This window comes from Alternaria arbusti (assembly GCF_024043155.1).
Source record: "Alternaria arbusti strain BMP 1465 chromosome Unknown scaffold_14, whole genome shotgun sequence".
Classification (NCBI taxonomy): Eukaryota; Fungi; Ascomycota; class Dothideomycetes; order Pleosporales; family Pleosporaceae; genus Alternaria; species Alternaria arbusti.
In genome coordinates, this window is record NW_026249954.1 from 438,613 (window position 1) to 453,610 (window position 14,998).

Here is a 14,998-nt window from a genome sequence, read left to right on the forward strand (position 1 = left end):
TCGGAATGAGTAGCGCGCGGCGTGAGAGGCTCAATCTCAAGATACTGTATAGTATGGTGAATGATGCAAGATCTTCATTGATACGCCTACGGATGCGCCTACGAATGCTATGTTTGCAAAACGCCCTGAGGATAATTACCCTCACCCACCTTTGATATCCCGTCCCGTTCGTCATGTACAACCCTTCCATGCTATCCTCCTTTTGTTCATCAGTCATGTCCATCTAATCTAACGAGAGCCTTTTCGTCTCCCAAGCCCACGATCGCGACCTATACACTCAAACGAAAGATGCAATGATTTGCCATTCAGGGGAACACGAATCCTCCTGCGTATTGTAGGATTTTCGTCTGCTCAGTCTTCGCCGACGAGCCTGATCTCGGCAACTTCATCATCTTGCTGTGCGACGGGTGTGCCGACACCACCCCAGCCATTCTTGACACCGCCATCGTCATCAAAGTCTTGCATCCTTTCGCTCATCTCTCCATCACCTACGGAACCCATCGCTCCGGTATCAGACGCGGCACCGTCATCATCCGAGTCGTTACGGCGATCCATGTTCGCACTGCCAAGGCCGCTGAAGCTCCAAGCTGGTTGATCAGCGTCCATTTCCCAAGGAGTGGACGTGTAAGCACCGTCATCAGCGTAGCCCTCATCGTCGCCATAGGATGGTAGCTCATCATCGTCACTCTGGCTCCCGGCTGCGACTCCGTTCTTTGGACGGTTCGCGGCTGCTGAGTGCTGATAACCACCCCCGCGCAGGGCTACGGCTCCCGCTGCGACTGCGCCAGCGCTCGACGACCCATTGCGGGACGAATCGTCGAGGCGCAAGCCGTTTCCCGCCGGTGACCGAGAGCGAAGTTGTTGGTCGTCTGCATCTTCATCAGAGTCGGGATTGCTGTTGTCGCCGGTTACAATTTGCTGAAGAGAGGGAGGGCCTAAAGGGACGGGGGAACGCCGGCGGTAGAACAAAAGGTAGGCGTTTCTCGATACGGCCTTGCGGCCGGATTCACACCGAGACACTATGGAGTCTAGTGAAGTTAGCATCAATGTGACTGTGTGTAAAGGATATGCGGTCGGTAAAGCTTACCATTGTAGTCGTACCACTGCTTGTCGAAGAAGTTTTGAGCAGTGGCCGTGTAATGACCGCCTCCAAGCCCACCGTAGTGATTGTCGACTGCGAAGAGATCATAGGTGAGATCCTTGCCTTCAGGGAAACCGACTTTGCCGGACAGATCTAGTCCCTCTACAGGGAAGTCAACCAGATCTTCGATCTTGTCTCTCAGGTTTCTCGCCCCGCTAAAGCGCTTCAGATGGATAATCAAGATGTCAGGAACTGTCCAGATTTCGAGTGTCTTTGTCGCCCTGCGCCTCTCCTTGCAACGGCTGCAATACCATGCGTTATCTTCGGAAAGAATCTCGCTCTTAGAAGATTCGACAAAACATTCATCAAGGTTGATGCCGTTTTTGCGACGAGCTGCGCGCCTCTCTTTCTTTTCGCGAAGCTCTGTGTCATCAAGGACCTCTATGTTCTTCATGACGTCCGCGCCTCTGTCATCGTCCGCCGTAGAGGCGCCAAATAGAGCATCATAGGCCTCGGCATTCCAATCAAGGACAAGGGCCTCGCCCATTCGGAGCAATCTCTCATCCGATTCGTCGTCAGGTTCGTCAGGGTAGTTCGGCTGGTCTGGTACTTTGCCTGCTTTCTTACTTTTGAAGTTCTTGTTGTTTTTGTGCTTTCGCTCCATTTTGCGCTCATGCTTCCGCGCTTTCTTGCTCTTCTTCTTGTTCTGACGGCCCGAACGGGCAAATTCTTGTGCTGCCGGCTCGACTGATTGCATTTCCTCGTCGCTGCTGACGTTGGCGGCATCAATCGCTGCGTCGGCGTCGACAATCGTGGACTGTGACACGTCCTCGTCTTCGTCGCTAGACGTAGTTTCGCTTCCAGCAGCGGACGATTGTACAGACTCTTCTCGAGCTGGTGGTATCCTGACTCGTTTGGTGATAGGCTCAAGTGGCTTCGAATAATCGACGGTACTCCAACCTGTAGTAACAATCTCTGAGCTCTTTCGTGTGTGCTTCATCTCGAAAAGTGCCCTGTTCTAAGTCAGTATTTTGCTGCGCGAATCCAAGGTCGGTCCCGGAGCTGCGACCTTGCGTCACAAGCTTCGCCTGGAACTAGCTTGTACGTACCTGAACTCCGGATGAATGTAGCTACCCGGCCGAAGTACTTCCGGAACCTGGTTAGCCTCATCGACTTGAGCGAAACGCGTATCCTCTGCATCCGTCATCGTCACCTCCACAATGTCCTCGCCCTCAACAGAACCGTCATTGACTTGTGGATCGTTTGGCGACGCATCTTCTTCTGTTGTCAGTACAACATCAGACCCAGGGCGGGATTGTTCTGGTCCGCTGAGCTCACTAAGAATCTTGCGACTAGTCATCCCAGCGACTCTAGACAGAACCTTCCTCAGGATTGTGTCGTAATCCTTGGCTTCCTCCCGAGTGAGAACAATGAAGCTTGGCCATAGCGCCATAGACTGCCCCGTGGCTCTATACGAGGATGTGCTTGGGATGCGGTGGAACAATGGAAAGATGACGCGATCGTGGAGTGGTGAAACGGTCTCCGGAATCTCCTCGTCGGAAGATTGCGAAAGCGTCATCCGGTACTTGGCGCCCTTCTTCTTAGGTGCAGGCCAATTACTTGGAGCCATTTCTAACTCATAGAAATATATTTCGTCCCGTGCTCCTATATTCGACTCCGCTATCGACGATGCATCGTCCAAGTGTCGATAGTATTTGTGACTATACACCTCGGACGCCATGATACGGTTGGCTGGAACGCCGCCGCAGCGCTTGCCGACGAACTCCTTCAAGGCTTTGATAGTGGCATTTTTGTCAAAGTCAAGCTCGATTCGACAAGGCTTCCCGTACAATGGCACGTATGTGACGGTATGGGACCAAGACTGCTCTACCGGCAGCTGCAGTGTAAGCTGGCTGTATGGGTCGAACGTGATGCTGACCTTCTCGCAATCCGGACAAACCATGGTGTTCTTGTAAAAACCACTAAACAAATCCATGGCTACAGAATCGTTCCGAGCTCGGTGGTTCTCCCGATAGACCTCGCCGAGTTGCTTGACTGCCTCAGGGTCCCGGAAGGTATTGTCATCGGAATCAGGGTTCTCTCGGTACGGCTTTTTGTGTATACGGTTCAGATCTTCGTGGAGCGCATCGACTAGCCAGCTGACGAATTCTTGAGAGTCCTGTTGGCCATAACCAGAAAACATGGGATTCGCCCTACCAAGCTTGAGTTTGAAGTCTTTGGGCGAGACAGATGAGCTGTTGTCGAAGCCATAGATGGAGCTCAAAAGACCAGCGTACGACTTGGCAATTACACCTTTGAAGCCTATGGGGTTGTCGATGTTGACCTCGTCTTTCCATTTGTTATTCAGAAAGTACATGCTCAACTCTTCGACACTCCGTAGACATTGGAGAGCGGAATTCATGTAACAGGTATTGCCAAGGTTCGTAAGTCCCACGTGGCCACGGACTTTGCCATTCTGCTTTCTTCCGCGCGTCATGGGTCCTCCCGTTGGAGTGCTCCTACCACTGTTGGGGTTGCTCTGCAGGCCCTTGCCAGCGAGAGCACCAGCCTTGTTCTTGGAAGCTGTTTTGGTGGTATCGGCAATGTATTCACCCTTGTCGTCGTGCTCCTCAAGTACAATGATCTGGTCCTGGGTCAGACCAGCGTCAGCCAGCGTCAGAGACGCGTTGAACGTCTCATTGGCCGTCTCGTCCTTGCCTGTGACCAGCTCACGCTCTGATCCAAAGGCAAGAGCACTGAAACTGTCGGCCGCCATAACGAGTGTAGGCCGTTGCGTGGGTGCGGGTGTAACAGGAGATCCGTTCTGGGGAGACGCGTCGGGTGTTAATATGCCGGATGGCTGTGTTGCCAGTGGCTGGTCTGTAGGAGCGGGCGTGAGAATGCGCCAAATGCGAACTTTGTTGTTGGGGTCAACGCCTGCGGCTTTCTTGGCAGCGTCGACAAAGGCTACAAAGCTCTCGTAGCGGCTCGCGACGAACCTTGCGGCTGGTTTCGTGCTGTCAGCGGCGTTGGGAGTTTTTCGCACTTTCTGGATGGTAAAGATGGGAGGGTGCAGCTCGTAAGAAATATCCTCGCTGACTTGGCCCGGTACCGTGTTGTGGGCGTAGCGGCGTATGACGGGACTCGACTTCTCAAGCCCGTACCAGCTAAGGACCAGATCCCACGCTTTGCGGGGCACAATCTCGAAGTCTTGGCCCATGGTTGTCTCCTTGCTGAGCGCGACGAAGTCATCGCCATGCTGGTCGACCAAGTTCTCGTGCGCTAGTTCTGGGTCGACGAGGTGCGAGTTGTCGACAGGGCCCACGGGACCCAAGGTCGCGTTCCTGCTGAAGTCGTTGGGCCTGCCTCTGTTCTCCGACGTCCTTGCCCACACGCGCTCTAGCCACTGTTCGGAAATAATGTAGCCCTCCTGCCCTTCCACAAGGGCCTCGCTCGACATCATGCCCATGACGCGAGTCACCTGCACGTCGATGTCTGGGAGCCCCTGCTGCTCAGTGGCGTCATCGTCGCCGTCGCCGTCGGGGCTGCTGCCGGCGGGCGCGTCAGCCATCTCTACGGAAGTTGCGCGTGCACTGCGCTGTGGTGTGCTGGTAGGCAGGGGCTTGCTGGCGCGGGCGGCCGAGGGCGCGTCGCTGGTGCGCGTGCCGTGTGCGTCGGGCTTGTCGTCCATGTCGGAGTGGAGGCGCTTAGCGGGTGAGGATGCGCGTGGAGGGGGCCGTTGAGGATGTGCTTCGGTGGTGCGTGTGCGGTCCAGGTCGGTGACGGAGCCCTCGCGGCTGTCGAGGGTGAGGTTGGCGTAGGCTTCGCTGGGGGAGCTGGCCCCGGTGTAGCTGTCGCGCGCCGAGAGCGTGCCTGGTTCGGGCGTGTCGACCAGGACTTCGTCGTGCAGGTGCGGTGGCAGATAGCGTGGCGGCGATGCTGAGGGTTGCGGGGAGGAGCGAGGGGACCCTACACCGACGCTGCCCACATTCGGTGAATGCGTGCCGTCGCCGTTGGACGAGTCTCGTGCGGGGACCACGATCTTCCGCTTCTTGTTATTAGTGGAGGCCGTTTTGAAGCTGATTGCCTACCGTGAAGCCCGCGAAGAGCTTCAGGGCAGACGGTAGAGGGCGGACGAGCGAGGGTGAAAGGGCAAGCAAAAGGCGGACAAGGACTATGCAGCGGGCCGCAGTACCTGGGCAATGGCGCGTCTTCTTCACAAACACAGTAGCACGGCGGTGAACAAACGAGGGGTAACAGCGCAATGTCCGCAAAAATCAGAGCAGCGCCGTGACATGGGCCGTCGTCACTATCGCTGTCCGACCGCTCAGCCTTGCGGACACTACCTTGGTAAGCGAGCTTGGCGACGCGGTGAATGCTCACCCCCTGTCGCGTGTGCGAAGCTGCCAGAACACCATCTGTTTGTGTTTGGTGCATGTCACAATCGCCTAGACAACACCATGGGAAACCACAGCACATGCATGTGTAGAATTCATGACGCCATGTTAACAGTCTGTATTCTGTCCGGCGTTTGGTGTTACGTATGATACAAGCGCAGCATCGCGTTTCATCTTGATCCGCCACTGTTCAGCCATGCGAAAGCAGAGGCACCGCCTACTGGATTCGCAGATCGAGGCTTCGACAGGCCAGGCATATTTTCCCTTGCTTTGTCCCCAGACACACTCCTCTTCACCGGAGGAGCCGCCGCAGGGTTGCTTGCTTCGCTCTCGCCTCTGCGCTTTCCATCATCAAAGAAGCGTGACTGCCCGGTCACAGGTGATGAGTTTGACGTCGACAGAGTACGCGTGGATTTAGAAGGTTTCAATACTTTGATGCCTGTATCACGTCGCTGGTAGCTGGGATCTGAGCTGGCGGTTTTACCCACGTTGGCCCAATCCAGAGAGCCCGTGTTTGTCTTCTCCGCTTGGTCACGGCGCCAGTTGCTCCAGATGGCTTGCGGTGCTCCTGATTGTGGAGCTCCACTTACAGAGCCCGGCTCCTGAGCATCCTTGTCAGAGCGACTTGACGCTGAGAGGCCTGGTTGTGGACGCTGTTCGAGACTCCTCCGGCCACTTGACCCGCCATCCTCAGAGTTGGTCACTGGGACTGTGCCATTCGATTTCTCCAAGGACGAATACGTCTCACGGGTCGGTGAATTGCTAGACATCTGAGTTGTGTGATGCGCGTGCGCTGAAGCCAGAGTCGAAGTAGCGCGGTTCGGATCCGTCGTAGGGGCACCGCTAGCGTGCAAGCACTTGAACGCGCGATCATCTTCAGGACGGACGAGTGGTACCTGAAGCTTGTTACGGTCATCATCATACAGAGTCAGTTGGTTGCATGAAAGAAGGAGGTCGGCATTATGTGCTCGAAGCATGTCGCTACCAAGGAAAATCTGAATGGCTTTTGGATTCACCTCAGCGTCGTGCTCCTCGATGACGGTGAAATCTACGCCTATCGAAGGAAGCTGCGGCGCCGGGCTGTCGGATCGTGAAGATGCTGAAACAGGCACAGCCTCTGGAAGGTAGACAGACAGCTTGATCTTGCGAACCCGGTCCTCGTCCAAAATGACCCGATCCTGAAAGCCCAGGTGTTCAATTGTGTACCAGTCCAGATAGGATGTGTATGAACCTGAACAGACTGCTGCATACAGCAAGGTATCGTGTTTGAAGTTGGTGTTGAGCCAGCAACGTATTATAGCAGGAACGGAGCCGAGAATGAACAAGCCAGGAGCCAGCCCTGGGACGTCTTGAGGCGTTGTCGGACCAAAGCTAGTGAGGCTGTTGGCGCGACCCGAAGCCATAGAATGCACCGACTGGCCGGCAGAACTTTGCCTTCCGTCTGACTTGTGGGAGTAGCTGCGCTCGCTCATGACATGCCCGCCCATGCTGCTACCAGTGCGGGGTATCAAATCCAGCGACGATCTCGATGCATGCGCCCAGTGACCGTGATTGGCAGTTTCATCGAAGCGGACGCTGTTCGCGCGAGATGTGGCCCCTACACGGCGGGGTTCCTCGTCGGCGTCAAGTTGGAGATTGCCGATGAGATTGCTGGACTGGTCGTCGAAGTTCGTGAAGTGTTCGGCGGTTGGCTGCTGCAGGGGAACTAACAGTTTTCAGCTAAAGATGCACAAATTCAGATGAAGCGTCTTACCCTGTTGGGGTGTTCCCCCCAGCACCGAAGGAAAGGGCGATGAAGTCCCCCAGACGTTCTTCAGACGCGAGTCGTCTTCCTGCTTGCGCTCCAGGCGGGCGACACGATCGGCGAGTTCGGCCTGGTGCTCCTGCACACGTAGCATTTCGCTTTGAAAACGCCAGAAATCGTCGCGCGGCTGGAAGGCTACGCTCTGAGGATCCATGCCCGTGACTCTCTCATCCCTTGGTGACGTGCTCAACAAAGAGACACCAGCCTTCCCGTGGGGACTCCCCTACCTTCACCACCGAGCGACCGCTGCCCAGTAGCCCAGTTCTTTTGTGGCAGTCTCTCTTGTTTAGTAGAGTAGGCGTTTGCGGTGTGCGCGGGTCTGGGTCGTCGGTTGTGAGGAATGCGTTTGAAGCCGACTATCGAGGTGTTCGGTGGGCAATTTGGAGGTAAAGGCAAGATCTGTGGAGAGATATCGGCCGTGCTACTATCTCAGACAGCAGGCGTTGGGTGTTGGGCGGTGTGATTAGTTGGACTACTGGAGCAGAAGGTACGATGGTCGCAACAGCGGTCTTTGCCGAAGATCAGGCGGTTCCCGAGACGGCGCTAGAGGGAGCGAGATAATGTACAGTGTCCCAGAAAAGTTTGAACAGGAAAGGAAATAGGAACAGGAAAATCAGACTGCTGGTGTATTCTTGCGTCCTGTTGACGCGATGCTGAGCTGAGGTTCGTCGAGTGACGCTGCTAACCACAAGCCGCCGGAGTTATGCACCCTCGCCCGATTGGACACGACTTCCCCAGAGCCCCGCTTGATCGCGCAGCTGAAATCAAGCTTGCCCACATCCAATGTCTACCACTTTTGCGCTAGATCGAAGAAGACTGAGCACTCTCCCACTGTTTCCACGCTTCCTGATCGTTCCACGGCGGCAGTACCATGGGCAGCTCCTCAGGCGACTGCAAAAGTGGAGGCACAAAGTCAGTATCTACCTCATGCATTTCATACAGTCAGAACTTACTTGATCCGGCCACTGCTCTGCGATGACCTTGATCAACTCCTGGTAGAAGATCTCGTATCCTGCTGGGTTCAAGTGAAGCCCTGAAACGTGCAGTTAGCATGGCGAGGAAACAGGAAGGTTTTGCGAAACCCTTACCATCGTACATAAGCTCCACGAGGGCGTCATTCTGCGAGACGTCTAAAGAGCCCGGGAGATCATCGCCCAGCTTCCAAATATCTGCTTTGAAGTCCGTCCTCGCCATGAAGGCTTTCCAGAGATTTACGACAGGCAGGCCAAGCTCGGCGCCAAGTTGAACGACTGCATCGGCATATGTTTTGGTCGCACCCGCCAGTCGCGTCACGCTAGCATATCCGTTCGACTGGTCTCTTGGCCACCACAGATGCTCGTTGATTGGGGGAGGAGCTACTAGGATGATACGAGGGTCGTGGGCTTTGATCTGCGGATGGGACATGATGTCCTTTAGGTTCTTGATGAACTCATCAAGAGGAATATGCTGCTTGTTTGGCGCATCTGGTAACGATGAGTCGTTGGCGCCGAAGAAGATGGTCTGTATGGTCAGTCAGGGCTGCATCTAGCATGGACAAGTCTTACCATGAACCGAATCTTAGCCTGATCCGGCGGGGGCACGATGGCGGGCAGTATCTGGAGAGCTTGGCGGGTGTTGTACCCACTGTCATGGTGTTAGCTGTCGGTGCGGTCGTAAAGGTAGGACGTCATAACCTGAAGCCGCGGTTGACTACATCAAGTCGCCTGATGTATGCTGCTGGAATCATTAGTGCCATTCACAGTCGCCCGAGCCAATGGCCGCCGCGGAAGCTTCACGAAGAGATGTTTTGCATGGGATAGTGATCGGGAGACATGATGATATTTGGACTGACCAGCTTGAAGGGCTGCAGAGAAGGCAAAGCCTCGCTCCTGGGAGAAGGAGTCTTGGGTTATGCTGTCTCCGAAGAGGAAAAACTGTTCATAGAGAGCAGGCTACAGTCATCAGCACGTAGTCCCAATGGCACTCAATGTCCAGCAGGACTCACCATCTTGAATGCTTTTAGAGAGATGTAGGCACGATCGTCGTCAGACCTTCCGGAATGTCTGCTAGTACCTTGGATATCTCGCTCGGCGAAATCCCGGTGTTCCGAAACCGGCTTTCCCGAGTTGCGTCGTCTGTATCTTCAGATCAGCGGCTCAGCAGCAGATGGATGCACGGGCGGATAAGAAACGACAGATTGGCAGCCTCTACCCCCCAATTCTCCCGACCGCGAGACGCACGTCAGTGTGTAGTGGTGGGGCTGGGGGCTGCGATTGGCGGCTACGGCATCGCGCCTTCTCCGTGTAGGGTTAGCACCTTCCGTTTGCCCTGCGTTCCGTCACCATCGCGTCCACGGGTGCACCCCAATAATCACATGGGACGCGCCTACCGCCCTTTGCGGTGGTGAGACACCTGAGGTCAGCCTCCGAGGGCTGCGCACCGCTGCCTGCTGGAGTTGCTCGAGCTGCTGCTTTTGCTGCTTTGTTCGCCTGGCCGCCCTGCACACGCAAGCCGGTCTGAAACAGCTGGCGGACCCGCGGCGGAGCCTATCTCGCCCCGGACACAGGACAACAACGCATCCTGGAGGGATCCGCGGCATAGTGGGGAGCAGCCATGATGCCCAGCCATAACATATCCATCGTGACACCGCCATCGTTTTCCGGATGACCATGATAGCGGCCTCTGCTCGGCGACATGTCTCTGGCTGCCCTCGACACTAATAGACCGCCCCTGCCCCGATTGTAGCTGCTGCCTCCCTACCCACCGCCCTCGCCATGCCCAAGTCGATGCAGTCGTACCACAGCGTCGACGACTACGACGCCGACGATGACTATGCCGCCGAACAGCGCGAGCGCGACGACACCTTCAGCAGCACCACGCCCACGTCGCCCACGCTCACCTTCAGCGCCCAGCGCCCGATGCGTGCCTCGGACACGGACCTCACGAGGTCGACGGGCAGCGTCAACGAGCGGACCGCCCTGCTAGGAGTGCCCCATCTGCGGGGGGCCAGGTCCTACAAGAGCCTGCCCGCCACCTCCCCGGGCACCCCTCGCCCGGGCATGACGCGCAACAACAGCCAGCTGCCCACCAGCTCGCGCATGCGGAGCCGCCGGGGCTCCCTCACCGGCGGCCACACCTTCAGCCAGCGCCTCGTCAATGCCCTGGGCGAGCGGGGGGCGGGCCTCGAGCAGAGCATGCACTCCGCAAAGGCCTCCTTCTTCCAGGACAACCGCGTGTGGTACGATCAGTTCACGTCGACCGACTGGGTCCACGACAACATCGCCGACGCCTACCGCGTCAAGGCCCTGCGGAGCCGAAAGGACATCAGGGGCCGCCTCGCCGCTTGGTTCGACGGTGCGCAGGGCTGGATTCTGGTAGCCCTAATCGGCGTGCTCACTGCCGTGTGCGCCTACTTCGTCAACACCACCGAGACCACGCTGTTCGATCTGAAGCAGGGCTATTGCACTACCGGCTGGAACAAGAGCCGCAAGGCGTGCTGCCAAGGTGCCTCGATATGCGACAACTGGCTCAAGTGGTCCGAGGCGGTCCGCAATGACAGGCTGGACGTCGTCCAGACCCAATATGGCTTTTTCGTCCTCTCCGTCATCTTGCTCTCCATGGCCTCGTGTCTGCTCACGCTCACCACAAAAACAGTCATCCCTTCAGCCATCTCTCTGTCCACACTCGACGAAAACCTCGGCGCAGAAGTCCGGAGATACTCTGATCAGGCAGAGGAAGAAGACCGCAAGCGCAGCATCAGCCCAGAGTCAAGGTTCCAGGAAGTCCAGGCACGGCCACCCATGGTCTACTACTCCGCTGCTGGCAGTGGTGTAGCCGAAGTCAAGGTCATCCTCAGTGGTTTCGTTCTCCACGGTTACCTGGGTGTACGCACACTGCTCGTCAAGACGCTAGCTCTGATCCTCAGTGTTGCATCGGGCCTCAGTCTCGGTAAGGAGGGCCCATACGTGCACATTGCGACTTGCATAGGAAACATTGCGTGTCGTATATTCTCAAAGTATAGCAACAACGACGGCAAACGCAGGGAGATTCTCAGCGCTAGTGCCGCTAGTGGTGTTGCCGTAGCTTTCGGCGCTCCGATTGGCGGAGTGCTCTTCAGTTTGGAGGAAGTGAGCTACTACTTTCCATCCAAGACACTCTTCAGAACCTTCTTTTGCTGCATCGTAAGTCGCTAGTCTCTCCTCTTGACCTTGCTAATCGCTCATAGGCGGCTGCGTTATCTCTTAAATTCTTGGATCCATACGGCACCAAGAAGATCGTCCTCTTCGAGGTTCGGTATCATCTAGACTGGAAGTTTTTTGAACTGGCAACCTTTGTGTTCACCGGCGCTGTGGGCGGCGTTCTCGGCGCATTGTTCATCAAAGCATCTCGCATCTGGGCACGGACATTCCGTCGCATACCCGTTATCAAGAAGCATCCGCTCCTTGAGGTCTTCTTGGTTGCGCTTGTGACTGGGTTGATCAGTTTCTGGAACCGATACACCAAACTTCCCGTCACCGAACTCTTGTTCGAACTGGCAAGTCCGTGCGACACGTACACTGACACCGGCGACGGTCTCTGTCCGACTCTGGAGCATATTCCGAGCGTACTCAAAACCTTGTTTTTCGCATTTGTCATCAAAGCTCTTCTGACTGTCGTCACCTTTGGTATCAAGGTCCCAGCCGGTATCTATGTACCTTCCATGGTCGTAGGCGGTCTCGCCGGGCGCTTCATCGGCCACACTGTTCAACTTGCTGCTCTACGCTTCAATCATCTGGGCGTCTTCGGAGAGTGTTCGCCTGACGGTCCGCCAGGTTCATGCGTCGTTCCTGGAGTGTACGCGCTAGTGGCTGCTGGAGCAACAATGACCGGCGTCACTCGTCTCAGTATCACACTGGCCGTCATCTTGTTCGAGCTCACGGGTAGTCTGGATCACGTACTCCCTTTCTCTCTCGGCATCCTGGTCGCAAAATGGGTGGCAGATGCTATTGAACCGCTCAGTATCTACGACTTGCTCACAGACATGAACTCGTACCCATTCCTCGATAACAAAGTTCGACCCATCTTCACATCCGAGCTTGGCGACATCACTACTGGGAAGAGACAGGATCATATCATCGACATTTCAGAAGACGCGCTCATTCCTGCAGTCGAGCTGCGTGCAAAGCAACGTGGACTACAAATGATAGGTGAACTGGACGGCGGCCTGTCCATCATAAAAAACGGCGTTCTTGTTGGCCTCATTCCTGCACCAGATCTAGAGTTTGCGCTCGATAAGCTGGAGAACGAAGAGAACACGCTTTGCCTCATGTCACCGCGAGTTGATTGGGCTGCAGGGCGTGAGCCCCAAGACGAAGAAGAGCAAGAAGCCTATGATCCAAGTGATTTCACTCCATATATTGACCCAGCACCTGTTGCATTGGATGTTCACTCACCGATGGACTTGGTATACGAATGCTTTGTAAAGCTCGGACTACGATATATATGCGTGCTCAGAGATGGCAAGTACGCTGGTCTGGTACGTATCACGTTCGAAGTCGAGACTTAGCAATACTAACTGCAAGTAGGTTCATAAGAAAACCTTCGTCAAGTACGTCAAAGAATTGGAGCATCAGGAAAAGAAAGGACGTGAGATCTAAGTCCTAGCGGCATTACATTTCCCTTCTTTGTTTCTTGCATAGCGTCATACCCTCATTATCATTCAGCGATCTTTCCCTTCACTTTCAGTTCATTTCCACAAGCATATACTGCATTTAGACTGGCGTTGTATGGCATGTCTTCGTAGATGACGCGGTATCACATGGCAAGCGTAGAGCATACATGGAATCATTCATTCAAAATGTTCACAGGATTGGTTCACAGCCTTCATCATTGCATCCGGTGTTTCCTTTGTCAACATAGCTTGAGATGCCCGACTACTTGTTCTACAACATTTCATGCACTCTACAATTTGAGGTCGATGTGGTAGTGCAGCCGTTTGCACGGTCCCTGATGTGTGCGCACGCGATCGCATCAACCTCCTATCTGACATCGTTGCCTGGAATAATTTTCTACGCAGCTGCACATTCACTTCTTGTGGAGTCGTGACCTAGCGTCTACGCTGAATCATATCCATAGTCGAGTGAAATGTACATAAGGATCAACCTGACAATTACGACCATTACCGCTACATATAGAACCGATCTCATCTGCCTGTCTACCAGGAATCGTTGCAATGCGTATGGCCTTGTTATTTCTCCTGTTCTTAGGGGTTCTTACATTAGTACTAGCCTCCACGAATCGGTACTGTCGCACCGGATCCGAAACTGACGCCCTCGATCCTGGCTCTATCGGCCCCCAGGAGGGTAACATGAATCATTTCAAGTTTGGTATCGCGCAACCCTGGCCTCCCATCAGCATCCCTAAGAAGGGCCGGATTCGTCTCCTTCGATATTGCTTTGCGACCGCCAAGGCCAAAGCGGAACTTGATTGTCCACTCCAGAAGGGGTTCAAGATATGGGCCGACGCCATCAAGACACCAGCCAGTGCTGCGAACGGCCATTGCCTCGGGTGGATGGAGATTCATGACGGCAACGAGGATAAAAATGAGAGAACGTATCCGACCTGCTACGTCGATGACTACAAGGACAAGAAAGAGCCTGGAACGTGGAACCCAAAAGTAAGCGCGGACGCTCTTGCAATACACCTTGGGGCAGAAGAAGAAGCGCCATACGCTAGTATTGGGTATGATCATCGCAAAACCACCGCTGGCCGTCATTACATGGTCATGGGCTCGAAAAGCACAGAGCCTCATCGGGTAGCCCACGAAGTAAGTCTCTATGTTGCCAGTCGAGCACCCCTCGTCTCCAAGTCCGCTGACACAAGAGCTAGATCGGCCACGTCCTCGGCATGGCTCACGAGCACTGCCGGTTTGACCGCGACGAAAACGTCCTTTTCCGCTGCGATAAACTAGTAGGCTACAAAGACGCCCTCATCGCCGCCAGCGTCGCCGGCCACCAAGACGCCGCAGAGCGCCTCTGCACCGAGCAAGGCTTTGCGAACGAATTCAACTTCGAAGCTGGTGCCCAGTACATCAAGAACGCCGCTTTCAACAGCATCTACGCTCCCATCATGGACGAAGGCCCCTTTGACCTCGGCTGCATCATGATCTATCCGTCGAATGCGTATGCCGCGGACTCGAATTGCTGAGAAAAGAACGATATCAGTGTTTGTCCGCTTGTTGCTGCGCGCTTTGGGTCCACGTGGGCAATTCAGGTTAATACGGCGCCGTCGGTGGGGGATGTTAATTTTGTCAGGGCGTGGTATTCGTGGCTTGAAGAGCAGAAGGAACCTGGTGATGAGAAGCCGAAGGAACCTGGTGCTGAGAAGCCGACGACGGGTTCTGGTACTGTTGTTGTTGGTAAGCGTAGGGAGACGAAGCAGAGCGTGAGTTTGTTAGAGTTCACCGTCTTGGGGTTACAGATGGGAATGTTTTGGTGAAGGCATCGTAGAGGAAATTGGAAATGTTCTTGGTGGTGGTAAAGGAGACAACAGGTCGTGGCAAGACTAGACGCTGGGGACATTGTCGCATGCTTGCTATAAGAGACGCCGTCGCAGCTAGGGGTCGGAGAAGACTGTTCCCGTCGTTTGTAATTGTTCAATATCCTGCTTTTGATGTTATCGCATAAGCAATAGAAGGATGAAGAGGCATAAGCCCCACTTCGCCCCTCCACCACCACAATGCCGCAAAAAAGAACATTC

At 55.1% G+C, this 14,998-nt stretch overlaps 3 protein-coding genes across 3 annotated transcripts; 1 reads left to right on the forward strand and 2 right to left on the reverse strand.

The window, feature by feature from the left end:
- Nucleotides 1-351: 351 nt before the first annotated feature.
- Nucleotides 352-7,436, reverse strand: J4E86_008710 (uncharacterized protein; the record flags this gene model as incomplete). The annotated part of the gene is made up of 5 exons (XM_051449221.1): nucleotides 352-1,028; nucleotides 1,088-2,094; nucleotides 2,191-5,129; nucleotides 5,700-7,183; nucleotides 7,232-7,436. The coding sequence occupies 5 exons, from the start codon at nucleotides 7,434-7,436 to the stop codon at nucleotides 352-354; spliced, it is 6,312 nt and encodes a 2,103-aa protein (XP_051299640.1).
- Nucleotides 7,437-8,083: 647 nt separating this feature from the next.
- Nucleotides 8,084-9,269, reverse strand: J4E86_008711 (uncharacterized protein; the record flags this gene model as incomplete). Its single annotated transcript, XM_051449222.1, has 7 exons — nucleotides 8,084-8,173; nucleotides 8,236-8,315; nucleotides 8,371-8,782; nucleotides 8,827-8,905; nucleotides 8,956-8,995; nucleotides 9,114-9,213; nucleotides 9,267-9,269. The coding sequence occupies 7 exons, from the start codon at nucleotides 9,267-9,269 to the stop codon at nucleotides 8,084-8,086; spliced, it is 804 nt and encodes a 267-aa protein (XP_051299641.1).
- A 766-nt stretch (nucleotides 9,270-10,035) lies between these two features.
- Nucleotides 10,036-14,446, forward strand: J4E86_008712 (uncharacterized protein; the record flags this gene model as incomplete). Its single annotated transcript, XM_051449223.1, has 5 exons — nucleotides 10,036-11,442; nucleotides 11,487-12,776; nucleotides 12,826-12,886; nucleotides 13,528-14,066; nucleotides 14,129-14,446. The coding sequence occupies 5 exons, from the start codon at nucleotides 10,036-10,038 to the stop codon at nucleotides 14,444-14,446; spliced, it is 3,615 nt and encodes a 1,204-aa protein (XP_051299642.1).
- Between the last annotated feature and the right edge of the window lie 552 nt (nucleotides 14,447-14,998).